This window comes from Amblyomma americanum, chromosome 1 (genome assembly GCF_052857255.1).
Source record: "Amblyomma americanum isolate KBUSLIRL-KWMA chromosome 1, ASM5285725v1, whole genome shotgun sequence".
Classification (NCBI taxonomy): Eukaryota; Metazoa; Arthropoda; class Arachnida; order Ixodida; family Ixodidae; genus Amblyomma; species Amblyomma americanum.
The window spans coordinates 72483447-72506393 of NC_135497.1; the positions used below are offsets into that span (position 1 = coordinate 72483447).

The 22947-nt window shown below is 56.2% G+C and overlaps 1 protein-coding gene across 1 annotated transcript in view; it reads right to left on the minus strand.

Annotated features, from left to right (window-relative positions):
• Positions 1-21734, minus strand: part of LOC144113011 (uncharacterized) — a 30058-nt gene extending 8324 nt beyond the window's left edge. Inside the window, exon 1 of the mRNA XM_077645878.1 lies at positions 21664-21734. Coding sequence (XP_077502004.1) covers positions 21664-21678 — 15 coding nt within the window. The 5' untranslated portion in view covers positions 21679-21734. The remainder of the gene's footprint in view (positions 1-21663) is intronic.
• Positions 21735-22947: the final 1213 nt, after the last annotated feature.

Here is a 22947-nt window from a genome sequence, read left to right on the forward strand (position 1 = left end):
CTATTTCTATCATGGGATATCCAGATATTAATTGTACCGCTGCAGAAATTGCCGTGGTGGTCGCTTTCATTGTCGTATGAACATGCCATCAAACATCTCTCTTCCACCGCCATGGATTGATTTCTCGAATGGCCAGGAATAATTCGTGATATCAATTTGTGGATATTCATTTTACACCCGGAAACGTCCGGCATGGATGTTCGCGCAGACGGATGTTGGGATTGTGACGTGATATCGGGACAAATGAAATAAGGCATGCAGCTCGAACGCGAGCACAAAAGTCGCAAAGGAGGAGAAATGCGAACGCCGTTCATTGTCAATCTCAAAAAGTGCTGATTGCACCTTAGAAGTGACAACTAACAGCGCAAGTGTTAAACCTTCCTCGGCTAAAGCCTTGTCTCATCGTTCACGTTTCAGTTGTCAAAATTTCGTTTTATTCGTCCCTGATAGTTAGGCCCCGTCGATATCCGTGGTTACTGGCGATCCCCTTGAGATGCTGGTGTTTGATAACAAAACTTGCAGTTCTTACCAGGTAAGTTTATCGATTTAAGATTCCCGAATTTCGTTAACGGCGCGCAGACAGCCACCGAATGCATTCAAGAACAGACAAAGTCGATGTTTGGTCAAGTTCGAGCATACATAGTGCAGATTGCTCCATCCTTAAGTGATGCAGCACTTCGAATCCGCTACTGCGGGGCGGATCCCGAGAGCTGCGTCTCTTAAGTCGGTTTGTGCATTAGCATAACCTATCGACCACGCCGTTGTAATTACTTTTTAATGTGGGCTGCGTCCGAAAAGTTTTTTTTTTTTTTTGGGGGGGGGGGGGGGGGGGGAGGGGGGATATCGCTGAGTGGTATTCGCTCGCTTTTCATTTCTGTGCGGCTTTTTTATTAGCACGTTTGTACTGTTTTAGCAGGGCCGTTGCCTAACCAACACTCGCACTCGGCCACGGCCTGGCGCATGCGCTTTCCTGACGACCGTTGCGCGCGATTCCTTCCAGCCTCACCACGAGCACACTGGCTGGCGTGTACTATCGGTGGCAAATAAAACGCGGACAAGCGAGGATTTCAATTCAGTGAGGTCGAACGCTTACGTGGGTAATTGTAATTTTCCAAGTGCGGTGGCTGCTAATCTAAAGTGATAACGAGTCCCCGTTTGTATTAGTTCTCGAGTTATTATTTTTGTATCTGTTAATTGCGCCGTTCGCATTTCGTGTGCACCCAGTAGCGCCTGCCCCGCTGTGTCGTTTTATATTGGAACTTTGCTTATCCGAGCGCCTGTTGTGTCGTTGCCCTGTGACAGTTGGTCAATGACAGAGATCCGAAGCGAGCATCTTTGTGATCGCTCTGGAAGGTGTTTGGGTCGTGGGATATATCTGTTTTTGTAGCGAAACAAGAATCCGGTGCCGGCAGCTGCACACCGAGCGAGACTGGTTAGTTCGCTTGAGGACAGTGATTTATCAGCAACGACAACCCACCTGAACTCCGGACGAGGTAATCACTATATCGCATGGGGGCAAGCAGCGCTATTTTCACGGCAGGCACGATTTCACCCGCCTACTAACGTTCGATCGCGGCTCCCATCGTACGACCCGGCCGCCGTTTGGGGACTCGTGAGCAGCCTCATTTTGGTTGTTCGTGCCGCGCTTTCCAGAACCGTCGGCGACACGGACGACGCGAACTCGGTCTGTCGCCCCGCCATCCCCCGCTTGAGTGTGTGTGTGAGTATGCGGGTCAGCCGCGCGGCGTTTGGGTTCGTCGACAGAGCGGGGAGATTGTGCGTGCACACCTCTCGCTGGCTGCGTCGGCACACAAGGAGGTGGGAGGTGGAACCGAAAAAAGTAGCGAAATCTCCCCCCATTGGGACCCCTCGGGCGCAGCCGAACGGAGGTGCACGACTGGGAACTGGTTTCCCGCGTGACCCGCCGCTGGGGGCAAAGCGTTGCGCGTGCCACCCGACTCGTCGAGAGGCCCCCTCACGGCCTTTTCTTTTTCGCCGCTCTCATCTCTTCCGTTCTCGTTGGCTCTCTTTGTTTCTTGCAAAACCGGCGCGCGAAGCCGGCATCGATGCCGCAGCTTTCACTTTTTGTCCGTACTTCTTTTTCAGCCTCCCCCGTCGGATCGGCGCTCGGACGTTCGCTCGCCGAAAGGTCTGCCGGACGCGACAAGCGCCATTGTCTGCGCCTAATTGGCGCCCGCGCGATGTGCAACAGCCATCGCGTGCGCCGTGTCGGGGCCTCCGGCACAGCGCGCGTTGTGTCGCCGCCACGAAGAGAGAGAGGACGAGTCGCGCGCCGAAAATTGTCATGCTCCAGAAAGCGTTGACGCCTTATTCCCCTCGCGTCGCTGATCGAAACAACGCCGAGCCGTCCTCTGATCACTTCCGCGATCCTATCGCGGTGGCTGGGCGCCCGTATCTGTTCCACTCACTTTGCTTCTTTTCCGAAGCGCGCCTCTGGCGAGCCGCAATGAGGCCGCCAAGCCGGAAGCGTAGCGAGACGAGCGCTGGAGGAAGCGGTCGCGCGCGCAAGGGCCGGCGTTCTGACCGCGGCGCGCGACCTCCGGCGGGACCTCTCGCGACCCCGGAGGGCGCGCTGGGATCGGCGGACCGATTAGCGGTGATTCCCGGCGCCGGGAAACTGTTGTTCCCCGCACCTGGTGGACCCTTTGTCGCTCGACCGAGCGTGGCGGTCCTGGCGACCCGCGTCGTCCTCCGGCAGGGGCCGCGTACATCGCCAACCTCCGGATTTGGCGCCCCGGGGGGCATTTCCTCCTGCGAGCAGCAGCAGCCCACCCGGAAACAATATAACCGCGCGTATTGCGTTCGAGGATAAAGGCTCGTCAACGGCGACGGAGCTGCGCGGCGTCAGTTCCTCCTACGTTTGGGACTGGCCCGCTTATTCTTCTTCCTTGGCTGCCCACTTTGTAGCGTGTGTCCCTCGGTACCTTCGTCGGCGGCCGCACGGGGCGGGGGCGATTCGCGACCGCGTGTCACCCAGCCGTGAAACTGTTTGTAGGGCCAGCGCGCCAATTTGCGCCTCGATCATAGAGGGGGGCCCAGGAGGGTCGGGCGTTCTGGCGCCTGGGCAGCGCTCGGTGACCGGTCGGCGTGCGTTACCGCGGTGTGCAGAGCGGATCGGTTTCGCATGGCTGCGACTCTCCTGGCTGGGGACTGCATTTCGGGGCGCGCGCCGGGGCCAGATTCGCGAAGGAGCGGCGCAGCAATCATCGTCTCGCCGTTTCGATGTGCCTGGCTGGGGCGACCAGACTGCTCTCGTTAAGGTTTAATTCTGGGAACTTAATCCAACGGGCGAGCCAAATAGCGGCTCCTGTAAGTCGTGGGTGCCTGGAGAGGAGTACAGAACGGAAACCGGGGTGTGGGGGGAGAGGAGTAGGCGGAAATGCTCGCCGGCTAAGAAGCTTTGTTTTTTGAATGTATGCAAACGCGTATATATGAAAGGGAACGGTGCTTAATGTCTGACATGTACGGTGTCGGGCGAAAAAAACAGCACAAAATGCGGATTCGCCAGCCCCTTCACGCTGAAATGTGCAACGATATCGTTTGTTGCAGAAATGGCGGAAGTTGCGTTTCGGCTGAGTTGCGAAGCTGTTGGGGGAATTTGCGTGCGCAGGCTACTTGATAATCCCCGTCGTGCTCGTCGCATCGGGTCAAGACGTACGCATTCGCGCAGTCAATTACACTGGCTGTTATCTCGACATGCCTTGCGTTAAAGTAGCGAACTGAAACTGCCTTTCCGATGGCCCCAGTTTTATTTTTGTTAAAAAAAAAACTACGCAGAATGTTTACTACATTCGAATCAGCGCGAAAGCACGGACGGATTTGTGCTACGTAGAAGACGACGATGAGCGGGCAGTGCCGCGGGACGGAGCACTCAAGCTATAGGCCAGCTGCGAGCAGACAAGGGAACAGACAACGGACGATTTTGCTCGGGGTTGGTACCCGTCGGATTAGTGCTTACGCACGAACAAATGTGCCCTCAACAGCCAAACACGCCATTCGCAGCTTGGCTGTCCCATCTTTGCCCATTTTGCACTGTTGCGTCTTGTCTAGAGTTACCTTCATGTCCAGCAAGGTACCCATGAATGCATATACGCTTGTCCTCATTACCTTCATCAGCTCCCGCCATTACCCCATTTTCACCCTTTCCACCGGAGAAAATTAGCCTCCAGGGCAGTCCGCTCACAGCCGACCCATCTAATCCCGCTCCCTTGTACTTATCGCCAGTGCATGGCACTGCATCTTTGTTTCATTTCATGCGCATGCATTCTTGCGAATGCCCCAGCCTGATTGCTGCAGTGACACTGCCTGCCGTGAATGCAGGGCGAGCAAAGGTATCGCGCATTATTTCTCAGGTGCCGCACAAGGCTTTGGACGCTGGGCTCCGATAATAACCTCATTTATTTGGTCAGCGTAATAGGTGCGGCTCAGACAGTATTGAATAGAGGGCCCTGATTGCCTCTCGGTCGTGATATCGCGGTCGAGGGACAAGCGGGATAGATATGCAAGGAACAAACGCGTTCAAGAGCACAAGTAACCTGCACAGCCGCGCTGTGTGCCCTGGCATGCACGCATGGGCGGGGGGAAACGGGTTAGGCAATTAGGTTTTGCGCGCGGCTCTGTCGCCGAGGCCTGTTGTGGCGTTACACTGAGATACGCGTCGGCAACCAAGAACTATCTATCATCGATGCGTTCGTCGCCGCTAATGCTGCCAGAGCCTGCCGCAGCCCAGCCCGCGCGATCCGACGGCACTAGGAAAGCGCGCCCGGACCGGACGCGCCCGCCCGTATCTCACTCAGTCTTTACAACGTACAACGCTGTTCGTACTCTTGCTGACATCGGTGGCTGTTGTCGCGTTGCTTTTCACCGGCGCCAACCTGAATCACAGCGGGAGGGGAAGAGAGTGAGCGTTGTCGGTAGACGGCTGTTCCCAGGCGAGCTCCGTGTACACGAGGATAAACACGAGCCGGCGACGAGGAGGATTGCGGCGGCCGCAACAATGGTTGCGGTTGTCGGCGGCTCCCCCGCTGTCGGCAACTTATCTCCCATTGTCGGCGCGACTCTCGCGCTACCGTCCGTCCGTCGGCGGGGAAACGCCGGCCATTTCCCGAGTACGCACACGCTGCTACGGCCGGACGACGTCGGCGACTGACCGCCGCTGTCAGGTTGCGTTGGCGCCGCTGCCGAGGCGTGTATGCATATGCATATGCGCGGACGGCCGGCCGGTCAACGGCTCTGCGGCAGGGTCATGCTCGGTTGAGCAGCATCAGATAGAGCGACGGGGCGGAGCGGTGGGGCAGTCCGCTGATGACCACGACGGCCTCTGCCGCAGCTACGCGGTGGGCGGGCCCATTGTCCCCGCGGCAAGGTGGTCGCGTCTCCGCCGGCCGCGTATGCCTGCGCTTGTCGCTCGTCGAGGTGCAGCAGCGCCTGACGGCGGGGACGGTCGTGCTGGTGGACACGCGCGCACATGAGAAAGCTCGCGAAACGCGGGCCCCGAGGATTAATAACGCTGTTCCTCGACCCTTCTGCTCTGCTGCGCGGGGGGAGCGTGGTTGGCTGATCTGTGCTAACAAGGAAGACCGAATGGAAATGTTCAAAGGCACTTTCCCTGTCGCAAGATATTACGGCTTCACGCTGCGTGGCACGGACGTGGGTCTTCCATACCGCACGCCTACGTCCTAAAATCTATTTAATGAGTCATCAATCTTTCTTGGCCTTTAATCTTTCTCTCTGCTGATGAAGACTTCGTGACCGGGCTCCAGTGTGGCGCGCAATTAAGGCAACAAAAAGCGTCGAGAATGGGAACGCTAACCTCCGAGTTGGTAAGTCAGAAAGCCCAGTCACGCGTGGAAACGACCCGAGCCACTCCGTTGGCGCGTGCATGAATGCGCACGCGTACCCCTCGGAGACGCACGCTCGTTACGCGAGTGAACGTGACGGAACGCGGGGCGCGCGCTTTGCCAGCGCTGTCGCTTTTGGCACCGCCCACCATGCCATTCGCTGCGGTGGGCTCGTCGAGAACGCCGTCGCTTTGACGCAGAAGCGCGGGATAACTGTTCTCGCGTTGCACGTGCACTATGTGTGGTCACGTAGTGAAGGTTTCCGTGGCGCCCACTGAACGGCTCCGTTGAAATCCAACCTAGAATCGAACCCGCAAAGTCGTGGCGTTCTGCAGAGTTTTAACGACGGATAGCGCAATGGATAAGAGCGTGCCCTGCTGCTTCCCTCGTGCGTTATGACGCTAAGTTTTCTTTCTATTATGCATGCTGTTTTAGCTCCGTCGGTCGCATTTTGTGTGCAAATTCCGCTACCGGTTTGTATCTCCCCGCTTCGCATCTGCTTTCTTGCTTGCTGATTACACCCAGCCGATGATGATGACACAGGTACAGCTGGGCTCTTCAGCGCAGCTTTAGCTTGGCAAATTGCAGCAGGTGTATTGTCAAGGGGTACGCGCACACGTGCTGTACACGCGATCACCGCGATGAACACGCAAGGACTCGAAGTCTCTCCCCCCCCCCCCCTCTCTCTCTTCTTGCCTTGTTCCCACGGCCTGACAAACGTTGCGTGCGTTGTACGGCATTGCACGATATGCGAGGATAGGCCTAATGTGTCTTGTTCAGGGCCGGATTTATGTGTGTGTATGTGAGGGAGGGGGGGGGGGGGGGTACCATTTGAACCATGTATTTCGACTTTTCTGGCTGAAATATGGTGTTTGGCATGGTTTTCCTATGTAAAGTTTATCGCTTGCGGGGGGGGGAGAGAGAACCCCTTTCCATATATCAGTCTGATCTTGTACAGCCAAGTGCACCGTTTCTGTGGTCAACAAAATGCGGGAAGTACTGCACCTATACGCAGCCTCTTAGGATTTATTAGGACCTCCTGGCGACTAGCAGTTTGTTCGCACGCGTTTTTCGCTTTTCGTTTCACTGGCGGCGGCTGCGTTTCGATGAAGGCGAAACGCAAAAGGCGCCCGTGTCCTGTGCGACGTCAGTGCACGTTAAAGATCCCCAGGTGGTCGAAATTATTCCGGAGCCCACCACTACGGCATATCTTTCTTCCTTTCTTCCTTCACTCCCTCCTTTATCCCTTCCTTTACGGCGCGGTTCAGGTATCCGCCGATGCGTGAGACAGATACTGCGCCATTTCCTTTCCCCCGAAACCAATTCACTGGCGCATCAGAGCGAAACAGCATGACTGTCGGGTTTCGAACTGTGGACCTCGCCGTCACCAACTGAGCGGGAAACGATGCCATTGAAGAATGAGATGGAAAGGAACGCGTCCGTCTACCGGGCATTCGACTTTCCCCGGCTGGCGCGGTCTCTCCGAATCGCAGGAACGGAAAGCGATTCCCGCGCCAGCCCTTCGAAGCGGCCCCCACAGCCTCGGCGGCCCTTTGAATAAACCATCGGCGGCGGGCCGAGCGCGGATGCGGCCGGCACCGGCCCGCCGGGCCTTTCCACGCGCTCGGTTGCCTCGAACGCGGAACTGCAGTGCGATCGCCCAGAGTGGGGAGGGCAGCCTCCGCCGAAAGTGGCTGCAGAAATACACGCGCGCTCGCCGCTCTGTCAGATGCACGGCCGGCGTTGCACTTCCTCCTGTTATTCCAACCTGTTTTTTTCTTACGTCGGCCGCCGCCGTTCGCGCCCTAGTGATGACGGTGCGACGTTCCGGAATGCGGGTTCCACCTCCTCCCTGCGCGCAGAAGCAGGAAAGCGAGCCCCGCCGGTGGAGCCCCACTCTCCCGGCGGCTGCTGCTGCTGCGCGGCGAGAGGCGGAGGGGGGAGGGAGCTTGTAACGTGGTTAACGAAGAGAGTGCGCGCCGCCGCCCTGCCGCGACCTTCGCCTTCGTTCGGCCCAGACTCGCCTGTCCGCCAGGACCCCCCTTCGGTCTTTTGCTCCATGTCCAGTTCAGCTGGAGGGGCGTAACGAGAGGAGGCTGGTGGCGGGGAAGGTGTCCTCAACCTTGACGCTTCCTGGGTCGACCAAGTGGCTGTTGCATTCAAGCTGAGATGATTTCTATTTCAGTGTGCGCGCAGCGCAATGAAGCTAGCTGCGCGCGTACAGGTTCGCACGAAGCACGGCGCGGCCACTATCCATGATTATGGAGGGCGGATTTTTAAGCGCTTCTTTTTATTGAATTTGATTTCCAACTCTTCTTCTTCGATACCAGCTGTGATTGGCCCACGCCTCGCCGCTTCAGGATTGCCCAATCGGCACGGCGAGCGGTAATGAGAAACTCGTACGAAGAGAGCAATTAAAAAAAAAAAAACCTGCGGTAGGTGCAATCACTTATCGCTATGGGTCAGTGAGTAGGGGAAAATTTCTACAGTGAAGGTTTCACAATCGCCTCACTGGACGGGAATCTGGGCCACCCTGTCTGCCGGGACACATCCTAAGGCATGCATTACAGATGAGTCTCGATTTCTTGTTCTCTGCCGGGGTGTCTGCAAAACGCGGGTCCCGAAGAATGAATCAGTGATGAATGCTCGCCCTGCAAGATCGCAAAATGACTAGATTGCGTACAGTACGTGCCCAGCAGCGATATGTACCCGGTTACAGGAAGCTGCAGGCGGAGTCACGCCTCGTTCCAACCGAGGTGTTGAAGAGGCCTGTTTTGTTTTTGTTGTTCAAGAGAAAGGAGAACTTTATGAGCGGACAGGCGGAGATATTGCTTACGCTGGGTTCGGGAAAGAGAGCGCGCAGCGCGTTGAATCATAGGTGCACAGCGCTGCTACGTCATTCGTGAATCCGGACTGCCAGCCAACACAGCACGCGACGGGGGTGCTCGTCGCACTTGCCTGTTATGTGCATCGACACCGGTACGCAGCGTTTGATGCAATATAAATAACGGCAAAGCGCGCCTCATGTCATTGCGCGTATATAGTTCCAGTTTAGATCAGCTCGTACTGCCCGTTGCGGCGGCATAAAACGGCTGTGTGCTGAGATCTTGGTGTTCGTTAGGAGAATCGACGCGGTCAAAGTGAACTCAGAACCCTCCACTACGATAAGCCTCACTGCCCAGCTGCTTTGGCTAGTAAAAAAACGCATTAATCGGTATTCAAAAAACATGAAACCGGCTCGGGCCATTTTCTTCGTATTCGGCGATGGTATATAGTTTTAAACCTGGCAGGTGAGATGAACTGGAGGATAAAAAGAACAAAAATGTCCGAGTGTTCACTTTTGGCACAAGGTGTCGCCCACTTGTCATACGCCAGGTAGATGAGTCATCACTGCGCTGCGCGGCGCGTCAAGGGTTGTTAATAAGCCTGTTTTAACTCGTCATTAAAAACCCATATAGAAGCTAGCTTATTTTACCGCGCCTGCACTTACCGCGACTTGCTACGGCGGCGACGAGAGAGAACCGGAAATAGAAGTGAAACTTAGGACCGCTAAACAGCGTGTTAGCTATGTAGCTGGTGAGAAAGGTAGCGCAGATACGCGGCTGGCAGCTTTTCTTGCCTGCGTCGCATATATGGATATATATGATTGGGAGGAGTTCGACAGGTGAAGCTGGTAACAGAAGGTTAAACCGTGTTGAAACGGCATGTGAGTAAAAGGACAGTTGGCAGCACGCGTTTATCTCTAAGACTTCTAAGGCTTTTCATTACGACCTTCTTGCTGCAGCGAGAAAATCGTAACGGAAACTTGATACAGTGTTACCATTCCTTTCTTCCGTTTTCATCAGCAAAGGCTCTTGCTATAGGTTGGGGCGCAGAGAGTAAAATGACCTCTTCACCAAGCGTTAGCACAAGTGTTAATTGGCACAAGTCTTAATCCCTTCCTACGGGAGCGTAGTTTTTCACGAGGATTAAAAAAGATTCGCGAGGAGGGCATCAGAAGCAATAGTAATTAAGAGGAAAAAAAAGAGCAAGTCTTCGTCTTTAACGCGCCGTGGTCGCACGTTCGATCGCCGCGAAAGCGAAATCTTGAACCAAACGGCGCGCCGAAGGAGAAAGCCGTCTCTGCGCGTTCCCTACACATCGCGTCCCGTCGTCGGCGAGGCCCATCGGCGGGAAAATGAGGCAACCGGAGCGCGTGCCGCGCCACGCCCTGCGAGCCGCGTATGCAAAGCGTCGTCCGTTAACCTCAAATTAGGCGATCGCAACCGGAACGCCGGTCAGACGAGGCGAGAGCGCTACCGCCCTCTAGGGGTAGTTATTAGTAATACGTCCAGTACTGCGCCGCGGCATCTCCGCCGTCGTCGCATGCTGCTAAAGCGCGCGCTTTTATGCCCGGCTCTTTTTTTTTTTTTTCTTGCTCACTCCACCCCTGCTGCTCGGCGCTGTTCCTCCGGGTCGCGTTTCGGTGTCTGCTCGGGCGGACGGGCCACTGTGCACGTCTCTTTCCCTGGGCTGTATACAGCAAGAAAAAAAAAAAAAAGCGCGCATTCGCAGTGCGCGAGATGGAGTGAACGGCTGCTCGGCGCTATCGCTGAATCGAAGTTGACGAGGTTTGCCGAGCGACGGCAGTGTCAGCCCCCTGCACTGCGGCCGGCAAAGCTATCGGCTGAATGAATCGACGTGCGCGAGCTGTGATGCCGACGCAGCAGACACTGCGGCGAGGTTTGCGGCAGACGGCGAGTGAGGAGGCAGAGCTCCGGGGGCAATGGGCCTCGGGAGCTTTCTGTACGCTGCAGGGAGGCGGCCACGGTTCTCGGCGGTGCGTTTATTTCGCCCAGCTACGCTCGCGTGCGCCGCTAGAAGGAGCTCGGGAAAAGCGAAGACAAAGTGGCTAAAGGCAGAGAACGCCCTGAAACACGGATTTTCATCACGGAAGGCTTCGTAATTCAAGGGGAGCTCGCGGCCCGCTCTGTGTGTCACGCACACCAACTGTACCGCACACAACCGACGACCTTTATCGCGGTTGATCGTTCCAATGCTGTTTCGGATTTCTTCCTTTAATTTACAACAAAAATATGAACGACGCCGAGGAAGAAGCGACGACGAAAGGAGAGACAAGGTTGCCAGGGTGTGATAGGTTACCAGTGGAGCCGGTGCTCATGTGGGTTCGCACCAGCGAAAGAAAAAAGTACCAGGTATAGCTGAGGTGTGTGGGAAAAGCGACGCAAAAGCGGCGTCGGATGGGCTCCCGAACTGCGTCGAAATAAATGAAAATTTCCGAGACTCATCACACCGCCGGTTTTCCAGTCTTCTACCGCGTTTTGCTTAGCTATTAGGTAATTTTTTTCTTCACAAAGTTTCACTGCAAGGTGTCGTCTTACGTATTACAGCCTGAGCGGAAGCATCTTCGCTGGGCAAGGCTCCACTTTAACTCGACGCGTAGACACGCTCACCCCGTTCACGGTCAATTTGTACACGACCGTACGGTACGCGACCATACGGTATACGACCATATGGTACATGACCATATGGTACACGGCCGCCGTGGTGGCTTTGTGGTTATGGCGCTCGGCTGCTGACCCGAAAGACGCGGGTTCGATGCCGACCGCGGCGGTCGCGTTTCGATGGAGGCGAAATTCTAGAGGCCCGTGTACTGTGCGATGTCGGTGCACGTTAAAGAACCCCAGGTGGTCGAAATTGTCAGGAGCCCTTCACTACGGCGTTCCTCACAGCCTGCTACGGGGCTTAAACGCTATGAAGCAAAAGTAAAAGCATATGATACACGACCATGTGGTACACGACTGTATACGGCACACGAATATCCGGTACAGGATTGTGGCTCTACATATTTGGTCAGCGAAGCATTCGGGCCGCGTCACGCATGCATGCTCGCACCGGTCGCACCTCAGTTCGTCGTCGAAAACGGTCCGGCGCAACAGGGCGGGGTCCTCGTTTCCGATTCGGAACAACTCGAGCTGCCGGCCATTCTCTGCCGTCGCCGGTCACGATCAGCTCATTCCAGGGATATAATGGCTCGGCCTCCCGTATACGCCGGGCGTCGCGCAGTCGCCTATGCTGCAGGGAGACGCGGAAGGGCGCGCAGCGAGCCTTTGTTCGGGAGCGGACCCGCCCCGGCAGTGTATATACCGGTTCACAAGACGGTCGTTTGTATATATGCATATCTCGCGCCATGTGTTCAAGTGAAAGTGGCTTACAAGTTAATTCAGTCACGGGGCAACTTCGAGAACAAGTCGTCGACGCAACATCTGCACGAGAGTTCGCGTTTAGTTTGCGTTTTCGATACGGTTGAACCCCGCCAACCATGCGTGTTGATGCATGGTGTGCAGAAGTTTCATGCACACAAGCTGGCGGTTAGCAGGAAAAAAGCCCGCTAACCTGGTGTCACTTGCGGATATGTATACTATCGGCCACAAAAGTTTACAGGATACGGGCTTTCTTATTTCGACGCAGTGATGTCAGCCAATCGCTTGATATCTCTGATGGTGTGTGTGAACGAGCGTGCTCCATCAGCTGATAACGTTATCAGGCGGCTGGATCGCGAGAGTGCGCAGCAATTTTTGTTTCGTTCTGAGAACACGCATATCTCGTGAGCTTTTGAGGCTGATAGTATAAACGCTCGGCTCTATTGTACCATTCAGTTTGCACGAACACCGCATTTCCTGCTTCCTGAGACCTAAGCTAGCGAATTGTCATGTGTCGGCGACTGCAGCGCAGAAAAAGGGACGACGGCGCCGAACTTCCGACTGTCACGGTTCAAAGGCTCATAAGTGCGCTGTCCGAGGCAAAAGTATGATCCACGTATGCGACAAAACGCCAGCTCTTCACCAGGCACGGACATGCGGGCCGAGCTCATGCAGTCCGGCCCGAATCTGGCGAGTTGTTCACATTCAACAGTGTCACGCGTGTTGTGAGGTGCCCAAATGGAGTACCCTTGAAAGTTCAGGGTTCGTGCTTGTCTACTCTTCTGTACTACGTCTTGTTTTTTTCTTCTTTTTTTGCATTGCAGTTCCTTAGAACGCCATTACGACCGCCCGGCAACAGTCGTGCCAGCATGCAGGAGGGTATGCATTAGAGAGTACGGGAGAATTTCAGTATTGCGGGATCCGCGATCCGCATCTGCGGGGCGCTATCTGCGCATGCTCAGATGGCCCCGAGGCGCGGCCACCTGCCACTGCGCCGAGTCCCTGCGTCTATGGTACACCGGTCTGTCTCTTCTGCCTGGTTATCCGAGGGACCCGCCCAGCCAGTGGAACGCACGCCGACGAGGTCGGAATTGCCGAGGGAGTATCTTCCCTCTTCGATTTGTCCAAACCGTTCTTCCGACCGAAACGCTGCGCACATGCAATACAGGCACCTGCACATCCCTGATCTTCATCTCCTCAGCAGATGTTCTAAAATATATTTGGACTAGAGAAATTTGTAAACTCCAGTACGAGGACATCGTCCGCGAGAACGATTTACTTTGCCTCGTACGCGGGCCAAGTACGGAGAACACGTACGGCCCTACTACGTGCCATTGTTACTGAACAGCTTGCATGACGACGCCTTTGCTTCAACAAGCCGAAAAAATGCAAAACAAACTGTTTTAGAGCAAGAACCTTCAGTCCGTCTGTTTTTTTTTCCTTTGTGTTAATTTGATTTTCTTTTTCTGTTTCTTAAAATTTAGGACCTTTCTTTTTATTAATAATTACGTCTTTGAATGCTATTGACGTCGCCAACTGCCAGGCGCTGCCCCTCAAGCCTTCCTTGGCTTTGGCAGGCCTGAATTTGTATTACGTTTTTGAAAATAAACAGCTTATTAATATTATTAATAAGCACACTGGCCAGAAAAAGTTTGCGGGATGCGTGTGCTTGGAAACAAATTCATCGTCACGCTACCTCCCGACCCAGCCGACTTGACAGCGGCAGGTGGGGCCTGCACGTCCCCTCACACTGGCAGGCATTTCGGGCGACTGGCTTGCATGACTGCGCCGGAATATGGTTTTTTTTTTTCACCTCAACTGCATCCCGTAGACTTTGCTCGGTAAGCTTAATACATGCACTTGTTCCAGAGCATCGCGCACTGAACCCAGCGGCGAGCTCGGTTTTTCGGCGTCGGAGGGGGGTCTCTAAAAACGTCCGCTTCTTAACGAGATGCGAGTGTCGTCCACAGCTGAGTCACCCACGAAACACATCCGTGCTGCAGCCCTCCTCACATATCCTCACCTGTCGGCGAGAGCATTTCTCAGCGCGTGCGCCAGCAGCGCCCCGAGTCGCATTCGTTCAAAAGAACCAGGAACGGAGGAGGAGCTTGTGGGTCGCATAAAGGGAGCCGCCGCACTTCCGTGGCGATTTTCGGCCACCGAATCAGCCGCGCGGAACGACAACATGCGCCATGTGAGTGCGTACTAGGTACGTGCGGAGGAACCCCCGGCGGCGATATGCAGCGCCGTCTACCCACACCCCTTAGGGCGCGCCGCGTGGAAATAAGCGGGAAAAGAAAAAAAAAACGCGATCTTTCTCTGGAAACGCGGCCGCCGTCGCTGCTGCGAGGCGACACGGAGTGCGTGCGGTCTCGCCGCTGACTCGCGAGCACGCTCGGCCGCTGTCGCCCGCTCCACATGTCCTCCGAGAGGAGGGACGCCCGACCCGGCGCTCGGAGGCAGGCGACCGCGAAGCCGCCTTTTTCTCGCGTCGGGTTTCAGCACCGCTGCAGCAGGTCGCTTCTTCTCGTCCCCCCCCCCCCCCCCCCCCCCCCCCTTCTCCACATCTCGAGCGAGACCAAGAAGGAGCAACTTTCACGAAACTGCGCGGCGTGATGCAGATTCCGGACGCGCTCGCCTTTCGTGGGCTTCCCGTACACGTCCTCGGCAAACTGATGCGTGCGGGCACGACACACAAAGCGAGCAGAATTCGTGTTTCACCAATAAACGGCCGGGTGCAGGGAGTTCAGGATGGTTCTTCCGGTGTTGCACGCGACGCTGGCACTCGCGGCGAGCGAGATTTTAGGCTGCGCGTATAATTCGTCGTCTTCAATAACTAGCCCTTCGTGCCAGCCTCATATGAACAGATTAGTCACTCGCTAAGTTCGTCGTCGAGCCGCATTCTGTTCATTTTGTACCACTTCTTTTTTCGCGCCGAACGCCTCGAGGCTAGCACCATTAATCTCGCATAATTGAAGCGTTATTTGTCTGATGACTTGCAAGAAGCAGCCTATATTTATGCTTGGTACCCAGTTCCGAATATACCCTCATTGTCGGTCACACATTCCGCAATAACGCCTTATGAGTCTCCTCACCTTTTGTTTGATTTTTTTACAATGAATTTTATTTTTGCAGTTTATTTAAGCAGGCCCCGCGAGTTCAGGCCGATGGGAGCACAATATCTCTATTTTACGCAGAACATTGCCTCGTCCGTTCGTGGCGCGGCATTCTTAAGTACAGCTTGGCATTCAAAACACGGGGAAGAGCCTACATAAATAAAGCCCTATAAATGCGGCCGTGATTACTGGCAAAGAGAGGGAACCATTGCGATTCCTGTCCCTAAGCTTGCAGAAACTGCAGCACAGGTCATCGACCCAATATTGCAACAGGATGGTCCCATCGTGGTCCTTTGTAGGGCCAACTTTGCCAATGCAGTTCCAATGTTGGGCCAGTTACTTGTGCTGCTTGGATTACAATGAGCGAAGCCTCCGCCCTCTCCATTACAAGCGGTTTACTCTTATCCTCGCGCACCAGAACTGTGTAGCCCGCTGTTAATAGGCAGCCATCCCACTGAATAGCCGCTGATAACGGTGTATATTTCATGGAAAGGCTGTCGGCCGCAAACGATAGGTCTGCATAGCCTTGATCTCCTGATATGCCGACCTGTCTTTCAGAGCCCAGGCAGGAACTGTGCGTTGCGACAGGTCTGTCGAATTCACTATAGGCGCCGGCTGGGCTTTTTTACCTTGCGAAATCAGCGGGACCAATCGGCTCCGTAATGGACGGAGCTTCAGCGTGGGCATAACTTCGGGCGACATTTAAAAAACGCTTCCAACGTCTGCAGCGAGAGAGGACGGCATTTCGCCGCCGGCGCATCGAAATGCGGCCGCCGCTCTTCTTTGGCCAGGAATAGCAGCAGCTACAAACTAGCGATCAGTTTTATAGCGCAATGGCCGCCGCTGCTGCCTATCCGCGCTCCTGTGCATCAGCTGTCAAATTGGAGCCGGGAGCGTGGTCGACGTGGGCGGCGCGATACGCTCCCCACGAAGGCAGCTAGCTCGCGTACGCCTGTCACTCGAAAGCCTACACGCTTCCGCACTGTTGGCCGATTGGCGTTTTGTTCTCATTGGTTCGCGACTACAACGTAGGGAATGCACTGCGCGGCAGCGTTCGTAAATTCATAACGAAATGCATAACGATGCGAGACAGCAAATGCATGGCTGGTTCATCAACTGAGCAGTTTGGAGTCACTTCGAAGCTAACCACCTATTCTGCTTGGAAGCGTTGGGCGCTTGGTTACCTGAGCGACGCCAGCGCTCTCGCTAAGTGAAAGCGCTGCTGGCGGCCTGGTCCAACGAGGAAGACACGTCGCGGAGGAAGGAAGATATGCTGGGGGAGTGCGCTCGCCCGAGGCGAAGAGTCTCGCCGCTGACGCCAACATTCGGCTGTTAAGGATGTCGACTTCGCGAGCACGGTTCACTTGGCAGCCAGCCACACGGTCGGCAAAACAACCGCCGATCACTGCCACTTTCTCGAACTCGTTTGACGATACCGCGGGGCAGTTGATTTGATTTGATTACCACGTGGGAGGATAACACGTTACGCAGACCGATGGCGCAGTGCGTGGCTTCGAATGAAGGCGAACCGTCGAGTGCCAACGCTATCTATACACAGACCCACAGCCGACCTGCCTGTGCGGACTAAGCTCACGGGAAAAGGAGTGGGGGACGCCCCGAGGAACAACCGGGAACCACGATTTTCAGTTGTCCGAGAGCTTTGCGCCAGGAAGCTGACATGTTTGCTCGTTCCGGTACCCTTCCGCAAGAAGCGGCTCGCCCGCAATGCCTATCCGGAAGGCACGACGCGCCTTGGTCATGAAACAGCATTGCTCGCTCGCTTTTTCCTGTGAATGGATGGACGCACCGGCACTCCTGGCGACCGGTTGACAGCGAGGGACCGTACTGGCGCCCCTTGCGCTCAGTGGCCTAGAACTGTATTATAATACTGAGGCCAGCGGTGACTGACCTTGTGGCTTCTGTTTATGACGTCACGTGCAGGAAGCTGATGCGGCCATCCGACGTCATCGGCTGGCTATCTGTGCCGCTGCAACTGGCAGTACTAAGGATCTACTCTGACCGGGGCTGTATACGAAGGATCAGCGCCTGTGCTGCCATTCCAGTGCATATGCACCTGAGGGCTGGCGCCGGACGACGTCGCCTGCGACGCGACTAGCTCGCTTTGTTGCTGTGTGACCTGAATAATCGCCTGCGCACCTTACAACCGAAGAGTGGGCAGTGCGAGCGACAAGTATACGTAATACGCGGGGGACTATTATAGCGCACGGGGCTTGGTGCATGGTGGCGCTGAGCTACTTTTGAGTAAAAAGAAGGAACAGCTGGTGCGTATATAGCGAGCATCCTCGGTGGAGCACTCACATATATGCAGCTTCTTTTCTGGCCACGCACCCCGTCTGCTCCTTTCACGTTAGCCTGGTCAGCTGGAAAGCCGGCGACGAATCTATTCTCCCCAGCCTCCAAACTTCAGCAGCAGCCGTGATTCACTCATAGTGACTCACTCGTTTTCGGTAGTGCAACGTCCTCCCGCACTGGCGCCAAATTCCTGGCTGCCGCTGACAGCAAGCACGGCGTACGAGACACCGTTTCAATTTTCGTCTCCCAGGGAGGGCGGCGCAGCCATTCGCCGCGGTCAACTGCTCCCACGAGAACCCCTCTCATTGACACATTATGGCGGTACACGGTATCGGGGCGCGCACGTGCCCGCTTGTAAACACCAGCTACAGGTGCGCCAGCAGCGGCCGCCCATAATCCCATTGACGACCGACACGGCGCCACGGGCTACCAGGAATAACGCCGAAACAATTTCGCCAGCCAGACGGGAAGCGAAGCGTACCGCTAATGGCGGGGAGACCGACACATCTTGCCGCACGCCGAACCAACGTGCGATACAGACGCGGCGGACCGTAATTTGTTCCCGATCGCTGCCCGCCTGCGCCGTTGGCGTGCGTGCGTGTGTGCGCACACGCCACTGACTGAAACAGTAGACGTCTTCGGCGCGGTGCGCCTCGTCCCGCCGGCTCCATTATCGTTGGCGGTCCCGGGATGCTCTAGCGGTAGCGCGACCGTGTGATTTGAAGCTGCCTCTCCGAGGTGTGCTCGCGTACACGCTCAAGCCGGTGACACGCTGTTCGTTCCGAGTGCGATAAACTGGCTGTGACGGATGGACAACTTGCCCTTTTTCTGTGATGCCTCCTCAGGAGGCTGTCTCTGAACCCCGTGATTGCGACTGCCTATAAATTTCGCCCCGCCTATTCATTAGGTGTATACACGGGGCCTACAAAATTCAACGCTATAGACTGAACTCTATTTCTCCGCATTACCTGTACGACCGTTTGAAACGAAGTGTCTAACAGCTATGTTTTTCTCTGGCAGGGCCACAGCAATCCCGATCCGACTTATGAGCGCTGGGAGGCAACCCTTCATAGCCACAGCCCCCTCGACCAGAAATCGCTGGTTGAGAGGGGCCGGATTATGATGGCGACCAATGGGTTCTCGTACTGAACCCACCCAGTTTTTACGCTCTGAATAAATGTTTTTCCTCCTTCCTCTAGCCGATTCACCGTGGACACTCAAGTGGAGGAACGCACATGTCCGATGTCCCGGCATATTATCATTAGCAGTGACTGCCGCTGCACGGGCCGCTGCTATCCTCGGAGTCTATAGCGGCTCTAATCTATGCCGCTACAATATAAGCGGAGTTTTAGTGCCGATGAATCACAGTAGCCAGCATAGAACTCGCGGCTGTAGCCTTCTCACCATAGGTACTGGAGCACACAGTCACAAGCTCCGGCGTTCTCCATTTGGAAAGCTAGCTAGAAGTACATGGTGCTGACATCGCTGTTCTGCTTGCCGTGACGCACGATCCTGTTAAGTGGGTCCGCTCGTCATTAACTGCTTAGCTATGTTCCGGCTAACGCGCGTTTCATGTTATGTTCCACTTAGCTGGCTTACAGTACCGCCGCAACTATGCTCTTACAGGCTGGACCCTATGGTCAGACAGGTTTTGCCTTTCCACCCCGAATATGAAGAAACCGCAAAATCTTGATGCACATGTATATTATCTCTTCCCACCCGTCATTTCACCTGTGTTCTCTGAAGCTGATGCTTGCCGTGACGCACGATCCTGTTCAAGAGGATCCCCTATCATTAGCACTGATTGGCTAAGTTCTGGCTAACGCGTGTTCTGCATGATGTTCCTCCGAGCTGGTTTACACTACCGCCGCAACTACTTTTACAGGCCGGTCAGATAGGTTTGTCTCTTTCCACTCCGCGGATACGAAGAAGCCGCGAAATCTTTGACGCACATATTATCTCCGCCCATCCGTCATTTTAGCTGTGTCCTCTGAAGCGGACGCTCTATGGGCACGGCGCCATCATGGCAGGGGTCATGAGTCGTTGGGATTACCCCAAAAGTGCTGAAAGACTATCAGTATGTTTCGGTGCATGCAAAAAAAAAAAAGACACCCGGACCGAGACCACCTCCTGCTCTGTGTGGGTCAGTCACCGCGACCCTATACACACGTCACAGCCTAGCACTTTGAGGAGCACATCGCATAACAAACGCTGCTCCGTAGACCACACGTTCCCGTGCTAGCGTTCGAAGAAAGCAAGGCGTCGCGCATCGCGACACAGGTATACGCGTGCGGGTGCTAATACAGCGGCCGAAGGGTGTCCCAGCACTGGGGCGGGCTGCGAAGCGCCGGGGCCAGCGGGGTATCCAGTGGCGAAGGCAGCACATCGCGGTGACAAGCACGAAAACACAAACACAGAGCACGGCTTCTCCGGCGGTGGTGCGGGGCTCCGTCGCTCTTCTTGGCGGGTGACACTTGGCCGGACGGGGAAGGCGGCAAAGCGGAGACGCATCCGGGCTGTCACGTAGAGCTGCACGCTAATTGAGGTGTTCTAGTAGACGCAGAGATCAATGACGCTGGTTACGCTTTGGACGCATCGATCTAGAAAAGATTGCTGCTTTTCTGGGACGTCCCAAACGTTATCGTTCAGCTCTACCCTAAAAGGCGTACCAGAGGAGTTGTATTAGAGATGCAAGGAGCAAAGCACGAAAAAAAAAAATTAACGTAGTACGAAGTTTTTGTGTCCTATAACAAAACAGTAAAACATCATTTCTTGAGGGGTCTCTACGTAACATGTGCCAGCGTTGCGTGAGCAGTGTTTTTCGTCCAATAGCTCATGTTGTAACATATCGCGCAAGCATTTAGTTACCAACCATGAGATGAAGTGCGCCACCTTCCCAAGCAGGGCGGAATGCATGTTGTCAAGGTAGTACGAGCTCGAAACCGTCTGAACGTCCAACAACGTCGTCTACAAAATGTTCACGCGTTAGAGAATAAATAACTGCAAGGTTTTTAAGCTACCGTGTGCATCGTTCGCTGCAGTACAGCCCAAGCGAATAACGGCGAGAAAAAATGCAGCGAAACTTTATCCCACAACAGCATTAAGCAAATTCAACGGAGCTATAATTCGCTGGCGGCAGGTGAGGAGGACGACTTTCACGGACTACTTTAGTCATATGACTACTCGTGCATTAACACTTCGGTACAACTCTGTGACAAGGCGTTGATGGAGAGTACGTCTGTCTCGCAACAACCAGTATCGGCACCATTGACGAATCTCAACCCGAAGTGGACATTCCTGGCGTGGGGCCGCGTTTCTGAATCGGGCTGTGGTGGGCTTTACCATGCATCGCTTCGCTAGTCACAGCTGCGCGCTCGGAGCGGGGGACCCGTCTGTGGCCTGCATTGACGGCGGGCCTCGTGCGCGGGGGTTCCTGCGCGCATGCACTGACTGCGCCGGATCGTCCTTGGCCATGGCCGGTCTGGATAATTTGGAGCCTCCTCCCTCGCAGGCTTCGCCGATTTCGCATCGTGACATTGTGGTGGCGATATCCAGCGGGGGAGCAGGCTCGAGTGGTTGGGCCGGGCAACGGTTCACCAGGTGTCCCTGCTCGACCACTGGCAACGCTAGCCGACGTCCTTCGCTCGTCGTGCGACCAAGTTACGGTAGGGAGAGCACCGGGCAGACGAGGCTGGTAAAAGGGGCGCGCCCCAAGCTGCTCCTCTGCGCAGCGGCCACTCCCCCCCCTTGTGAGCAAATAATGGGGGGACCTCCCAGGCCGGCGGCGACGGCCCGCCGCGGAACGCAGCCGAGCAGGGCGCGTTCACGAGGGCAGAATATCGGAGCATTCCGACTCGCGCAGACGCCGGGTCTTGTCGCCGAGGCAGCGTCAGGAAGCGCGCACACCCGGCACCGACGTGCAGTACACGGCACCGGCAAGGCGGCCCTCGGCTAAAAATACGGCACCCGGATGTTTCGCCTCGAGCGCGCCGGCAGGCCAGATTCCGGGAGTCTTTTTCTGGATTCGGCGCTATCGGAGGTGCGCGCTTCCTGCTGCAACCAGCGGCGCGAGCCGCGGTCGCGGCGCCCGGAGCGGGTTCGTGACGCCAGAGCGGGCCGGCCAGCGGGCCCCGGCCGGGGTCACGGAGCCGCGCGGGCAGGGGTACTCACCGAGAGCGCAGCCATGAGGCGTCCGTCAGCACGCCGGCATCGCGGGCCAAAGACACGCTCGACTGGCGGCGCGCTTTCTTTTTCAGTGGGCTTCCCGAAACGTCACCGCGAAACGAGGCCAGCCAGGGGGCGCTCGGCGGGGCTCCCCTCGCGGTTGCCCCCTTCCCCCCTGAGCGCGCGGCGAGCCCCCAGAGGCAACACTGTATGGAGGCCGGCAAATCTTTTAATCAGGGGTGCACCAGGCCGCGCTTCCTGCGATGGTGGCCGTTGTATGCCTTGATGACGTCCTGCCACCAGGATGCCAGCTTGACAAAGTTCTCCTTGTCGCGGCCCGGCAGACGAGACACCTCTCTGCCGGCCGGCGGCCAGCTGTTGAACCAGTAGACCTGGTAGGGCGAAGGGCTTGCCCCCTCGCGCTTGGCCAGCCGCGGCGCAGCAGGCTGGCCCGGGGGCACCACGAGCGCCATCGGCAGCCACGGCGGCACCACCACGACCAGGTCGTTCCGTCTGGCCACGTCCCGGCGTCGAGGCGCGTGTGGAACGCCTGCGCTGTGGTGGAACTCGCGCCAGTGGCTTGCGTTGCGAGGGTCCAGCGAGTTGTGGTGCTTGAAGTAGCCCCAAGCCGCTAGGAACTCGTCAACGGGCGGCCGCGTCCTTGGCCCGGGCGGAGTCGCTTGCGTGTGCCGCATAGTTGTGGGTGCTGCTGGTGGCTGCGATCGTGGCCCCACCAAGCATCCGTCGGGCTTGGGAGGTGGGGTTGTCTTGCGTGTGGTGTGAGCCACCGTAGGCTTACGCGTGGTCGCATGCTTACGCGTGGTCACATGCTTACGCGTGGTCGCGACCTTATGCGGCGTGGTTGGCTTGCGCGTCGTCACACGCTTATGCGTTGTTGCTGCCGCTTTGGTGCTTGTCTTTCTCGAAGTCGACGTCGCCAGTGTCCTCGGCACAACAGCATCGCATTCGCCCACGATAGGGATTTCCTTGGTTGTCTTCGGCACGTGCACGTGGGTGCTGGTAATCTTGAAGGTCGATGCGCTAGTTGTCGTCTTGGTAGTGGCGTGCGTTGTACGCTTAGTGGTGGTCGTGGACGTCTTGTGCGTGGTTGTCTTGGTGCTGCTGGGGTGCGTCTTCTCGTGCTCGTGGGTGGTGCACTCCTGGCTGCTGTGATGGCCCCCGTGGTGCTTGCCAGTGGAACTGGGGTGCCCGTAGTGAATGTGCGGCGCCGATGTTGTGGTAGTCGACGTTCTCACCTCGTGGGCGGGCGGCTGCGCATTCTCACAGTTG